The 6,000-nt window shown below is 42.5% G+C and overlaps 1 protein-coding gene across 8 annotated transcripts in view; it reads right to left on the reverse strand.

The window, feature by feature from the left end:
- Positions 1–6,000, reverse strand: part of PIK3CD (phosphatidylinositol-4,5-bisphosphate 3-kinase catalytic subunit delta) — a 201,114-nt gene that overhangs the window by 75,583 nt on the left and 119,531 nt on the right. For 7 of the 8 annotated variants that reach the window (XM_085899030.1, XM_085899034.1, XM_085899029.1 and 4 more), the window contains 2 exons: positions 2,937–3,058; positions 2,544–2,741 (listed from right to left, as the gene is read on the reverse strand). In XM_085899030.1, the coding sequence (XP_085755156.1) occupies positions 2,544–2,741; positions 2,937–3,058 (320 nt within the window). The remainder of the gene's footprint in view (positions 1–2,543; positions 2,742–2,936; positions 3,059–6,000) is intronic. The other variant, XM_085899033.1, reaches the window with a different exon arrangement.

The following is a 6,000-nucleotide window of genomic DNA, read 5'->3' on the forward strand; positions in this document are numbered from 1 at the left end:
AAAGTCCATCTGAGGAACAGCGCACCATGTTGCAATGCTCTGCCAGTGAAGCACCAGACAGTTTAGAGTCAGGTCAGGAATTGAACCCAGACGAGACAGCTCAAAGTCAACGGTGCTACTTCTGCACCATCCTATAAGACTCATCTCACCATTATGTTTGTCTAACTTAACATCTGGGCACCATCTCAGAGTCCTCAAACGTCAACATCCTTGGGTCACCATTGACAAGAAGCTAAATGATCAGCTACATCAAATCGCATCAAGGTGGCCTGACATATGTCTACTTTGTATTTAATTCTGCAAAATCTCGGAGAGACCTCACTCACAGCCATTTAACCACACCCATCTGCCATCTCTATAAATTTGGTCCCCATACATACTGCATACGCATCACAAGATCATCAACAATTCCAGACCTGTCATATACGTGACCTGACTCGTGGCATCGAGCAATGGGTTGAAGCAAATCACCCCGTATGGAATGGAGAAGTGAAAGGTTTAAATGCTCTTATACAGGGACATGTCAGAGACATCATAGAAGACTTGCAATGCGTACGCATTATGTTGATGGAAAGGCAATTTGTAGATGGTTGCAAATGAGTGATGTTATTTGGCCCTCGGGGTTTCTGCAAATGATCTCTCTGCAGAATTTTCAGGAAGAACCCATCTTTACTGATGGGATTAACCCATCAGTAATATAATTAGGTTTTTTGCTCGTATCCTGAATTGGACATATCTCATCACTCCATAAAAACTGGATCAAAAACCTGGAATTCCTGAGCTCGAATACCATCACAGGTGAACCATCCAAACAAGAAATGGAGTGGTTTATCATCACTCAAAAAGTAAAGCCGAGTGGAGAAGGGCCATCAACAACCTTCTCAGAGCATCTTGATATGGACACGAAATGGTGTAAGGACTTCCATCCACATCTCATGAGTAAATAAGGGGGGAAAAAAAGTGAGAAAGGTAGATGTTTCAAAAAGAAAACAAATCAATGGGTAGAAACCCAGGTGCACGAGCATTGTAGTGCACACCAGGCATTGTTATGTTGCCGTAATCACAGGTTGGATGTACATCGGTTTAAGTGATGCCAGCCAAATGGATACTGTATTGTAAACGTTTAAAAACATAACCGGGGAGCACTTGGTTCCCTGCTTTTTCTCCGGGTACAAATTACTGGTTTACCTGGTCTATGCTGGTTGGGAAAAGGTGGTGAACAAAGCTATTTAAGCAATGTCTGCATTTCTTGCTTGGTTCTGGTGAACGTGGAAAAACACTCAAAATTTTGGGGAAAGGAGAACACGATTACCACATAATGTTAGTAGTTTCTGAGATATGCATTGTGAAGGTAAAACAAAATGTGATAACCGCTCATACCTGGTTTACAGATGTCATTGATGGAACCCACAAACATCTGAACATCACTACTAAATATGCATCTGCACCTTATTCGAGAGGGATGAGGCAATACCGTCGAGTGCATTGCATCATAACATCTTGGGACTCGGGGGTTGCTTGGGATCACGAGGGGAGTTCTCAAATCCACTATCCGGCCGATGATCCTGTAAGCCGACGAACCGTGGATAATTACGCAGCACCATCTAAGACGTTAAATTCAGGCAGGGTCCAGCGTCTAAAATCCGCTTTACCTTTCCGGCGAATTAAACCCCCCAGATGGAGTACCGTGCTCTCGACGTGCCGCTGTGATTGATCAAACGGCCGAGCGATATCTTAAGTGGAAACATTGGCTAATGGCTCCACAAAACGAAACGGCGGGGCTAAACTCCCTGTAAGTGCACACACACTAATGCCGAGGACAATATAAACTGACAATCGAAAAGTATGGAAAACGGTTGGTATTGTAAACAAAAGGCAGGTATTTACATGAAGCGTCACAAAGGAAAGCTCCAATATGTGTACTGGTTGTGTTACTTCATGGATGGAACTGTTAAAAATGGCCTCACAGGAAAGTTATTACCTCTGCCACCAAAGGTGGATGGATGTTATGTTTTCACACCTGTCTGTCTGTTTCTCTGTCTGTGAGCAGGACATCTCCAAAAGCTGGGGACGGAATCAGATGAAACTTGGTGGACAGGTTGGGTGTGTGACAAGGACGAATTGATTCGATTTTGGTGAAGATCCAAATCCGGATATTAGAATTATTTTTATATTATAAGTGATTATTCACCATTGAGAGATGCGGCCAAAAATGATAAATAGCCTGATATTTCAAAAAAGCTGTGGACGAGTTTTGACAAAGCGAGGTGGATGAGTTGGTTAGGCGACAAGAACAAGCCGATTAGATTTTGGTTTATGTCTGGATGCAGCTTCAGCCGATCAGTGCGATACAAAACGTAAACTGTTCAGCCTGGCGGAGGTATGCGCTGTACTGAGCGCAGTTCTAGTTTGGGAATGTTTTGCTCACACCCATTAGAGCAACCCAACAATAATGAATTTGTGATGCTTACAAAGTTTCCGAAATAATTTCCGTGGATAAAAATCTGGTAAGTTTCCAGATTATGAATTCTAACCCACAGCACCTGCTTTCAAAGACTTTCAAGGATTTCTTAGCAGATCCGCAACATTGAGCCCACCGGAGGTGCCAGAAGAGAAAGTGTCCAATGTGTCGGTTTGCCAGGGCACGCTGCAGCAGGAAGTAAGCAAGCTCGTTTGCCAGGTATGCCTCATACTTCAGCACTTGCACCAGCTGTAGGAGGTACTGAGCAAGTTCTCCGTCGCTGCAAAGACAAGTGCAGAAGGGTTAAGCTGACCTCTGGGGAAAATAGAGACCCCAAATATCTTATCTACTTTGTCTTACAATCAGAAATATTAAATGAAGGTTTTGTGAAAATTTCCTCTTCTTAAAAGTACCAGCAGTGGCGCAAGCCTGCAGGTCTTAGCCCTCCCACAAACAATGGCTCTAAAGGTGGCACCTGAGCTGATGGAGGCAGCGGACAGCAAAGGCGCGTACGTTGCGATCGGCATAAGTGTAGTCGAGAAGCTCAAGCGCAGTTGTTGGTGGCAATGATGGCCATATTTGGAGTAGTGCCTGCAGCTGGGGAATGAAGGAGAGATGCAGGAATGAGAACAACACGCAGGAGGAGAGGTTTATTCATGAAGCTATGGAGATGAGGTCTGAGGGTAGGGGTGGAAAGGGAGGGGATGTGGCATGCATGCCAGGATCATTGTGTTCCTTTGCACAATTACAATGAAGATATTGCTACAAGCATCCCCAGGCCACCAATATCCAGACTTTACTGGAGCATTCCAAAGCATGCGGCAGTTATCAATTTGCTTTAGGGGCTTTATCCACGAGTCAGTGACCAAAGACATTTACACACACATGATAGAGAGGCCATGGGAGATTGAAACAAAGAACAGATTATGAGCAAATAAAAGGTGACTTTTGTGCTCTCAGCACTTCCATGCACCTGAAGCTCTATTTGAAATAATAATTTTAAAAAGCAAAGAAAATAATAGGTAAGTCAGAATAAGTCAAAAACAAGCTCGAATGAGCTAAGATCCTCGTCCTTTTAATGATGACGTCATGAAAACGAATATGACGTCATTGTGATGTATCAGATTTGCGATAAATTATCTGTGCTAATGCCCGGCTTGATTCCCGCAAACAAAATTCAAACAGCTTGCCTAGTTTCGGAGATAATGGTGTAAATAATGGTGTAAATTATTCGGAGATAAAAGCAGGCAATTTCCATTAGCGGCGATATTATGACGTCAACTTTTTTTCTAGGAAGAATTTCCAAAATGGGAGATGGTTACTGCCTGCGCGTGGGATTTCTGCATATACATGGCAAGTTTCACGAAGATCCGATGAAAACTCTGGGTTGTGAAACAAAAAAATGTCAAAAAATAGGAATGACTTCATAAAAATTGATATGACATCATAGTGATGTATCATATGTGTAGTAATTCATCTCTGCTAATGCCCTGTTTGATTCCCGCAAACAATTCAAAAAGCTTGCCTAGTTTGAGATAATTTTTTCGGGGATTTCCATTAGCGGAGATATTTTGACGTCATAACTTTTTTTTCTCGGAGGAATTTTCAAAATCGGAGATGGTTACTGTCTGCGCAGGGTATTTTACATATATATGCCAAGTTTCAGGAAGTTTCGATGAAAAGTGTAGGCTGTGAAACAAAAAAGTCCACAAGAACAACAACGTGAGTAAGACTTGGAGATCCTCCATGAGGATCTAATAACAATTCACTCATTCGGAAGGGATGTCATTTGAAATCCAGATTTGAAATGTAAAACAGATGTAAAACCAATAACATTAAACAACTAGAAGGGTACTTGGTCGAGCGCACACCTCCACCACGTAATGCCTGATCCACAAGAACATATCGAGCCCTTTAAATTTTTTAGATATTGTGCTATATATCGTTTTTGGCCCTATCTCTCAATGGTAAATAATCGCTTAAGGAATTCTAGTCGTCGGATCTGGATCCGGATCTTCACCAAAATCTAATCAGTTTGTCCTTGTCACCACCGAACCTGTCCACAACATTTCATCCGGATTTGTCCAGAACTTCTTGAGATATCCTGTACACAAACAAACAAACAAACAAACAAGCAAAGAGGGCTGAAAACATAACCTCCTTCACCTTCGGTGGTGGAAGTAACAACAACACAACAAATGACAACTACAATTCACAACGACGATGAGCATCAAAATAACGCGGTTTCTAATCTAATATCATCTCGCTGGATGTCTTATCTCGTCTACTTCCTGAAACACTGATCCAGCGTGTGCAATGTGATGGTGATGTGGTGAAGTGCTGAGTGGTATTTGAAGTGTACGTTTCGAGTAGTGTGTCGTGAAAGAGCCCGCAAGCGTTAAACACAAAGAGATAATAATAACCGGCGAATGTGCTCAGCACCTCAGGCTTTTGATTTGCTGAACCTTGTTGTGAAAGCATCAATCGCTGCACCTTTCCGATCATATCTTTCTGGTTTTTTTTGTCTCATGACTTGGCTTTGCTACAGCAGCACAAGTCTATGCTCAGGCTTGCCTGTCTCAGGGTCATTCTGCTTCGTGCTCGATTGATACAGCTTTGATTTAATGTCTTTGTGTAGTTCTGTTTGGTGTTCTCTCACACGTTCCTTCCGATGTTTGCCTTGGGCCATGAGCCCTGACTGCGTTTGAGTGGCTCCTTGAGATAATGATAGCCAAATAGACCCCCTTCAAAAAAAAAGAGAAAAAATATCACACTCAAGACATACAATGGCCTGAAGGTCTACGACATGCCCTCCCACATGTTTTGAAACTTGTGGTTTTGCAAGGCACATCAAGCTTTCAAGGGAAGGATCTCGCTACCCACAGATCTCTTTGGTAGAACTTGAATCCTTTGGATGTGAAGAACCACAAACCCCCATTGGTCCATTCTCTCAATGTCATGTTGATCCTATGCTTCTTAGCTAGAGTGTGATGACTGAATAACACGACTTCTGCACTCGTGTGAGAGGAGGGAAAAGTAGAATATTTGATGAAACATGGGAGCGAGTGGGGAGGGGTTCTGTAGGTGTGCTGTACATTCAGTATCTGGAGCTAACCTTAGTAAAACTATAGCAGATGCAAACAAACCAAGACCTCTCCTATTGTTGGAACAACTATTATTGGGATATTATGGAGACATTATAAAAAAAAAAAACTCTGGAGGATGAAACCATTACATAACCGCACAATTCAAGGACGAAGCTGGGACACCTGCGCGTCAGAAGGGAAATAAGTTATCAGATAAGAAGATTGGAGGAGAGAGAGACAGAGGGGCATAAATGAGTGAATACCTTCTCGGGTGAGCATATTTACCGGAAGTTCTGGACAGTCCACCAGTGTTTGCTCACAACCATTTCCGATGAAGATTGCACTGTGTATGTATATATGTATATATTACGAGGTGTGTTCAAAAAGTATCCAACCTTAATTTTTCGTGCGTAAACAAATGAAGCTGAGAGGCATGGTTTGGTGCACGTATGT

The sequence above is a fragment of the Eptatretus burgeri genome, chromosome 10, assembly GCF_056783735.1.
Source record: "Eptatretus burgeri isolate ZD-2024b chromosome 10, Ebu_testis_v1, whole genome shotgun sequence".
NCBI lineage: Eukaryota > Metazoa > Chordata > Myxini > Myxiniformes > Myxinidae > Eptatretus > Eptatretus burgeri.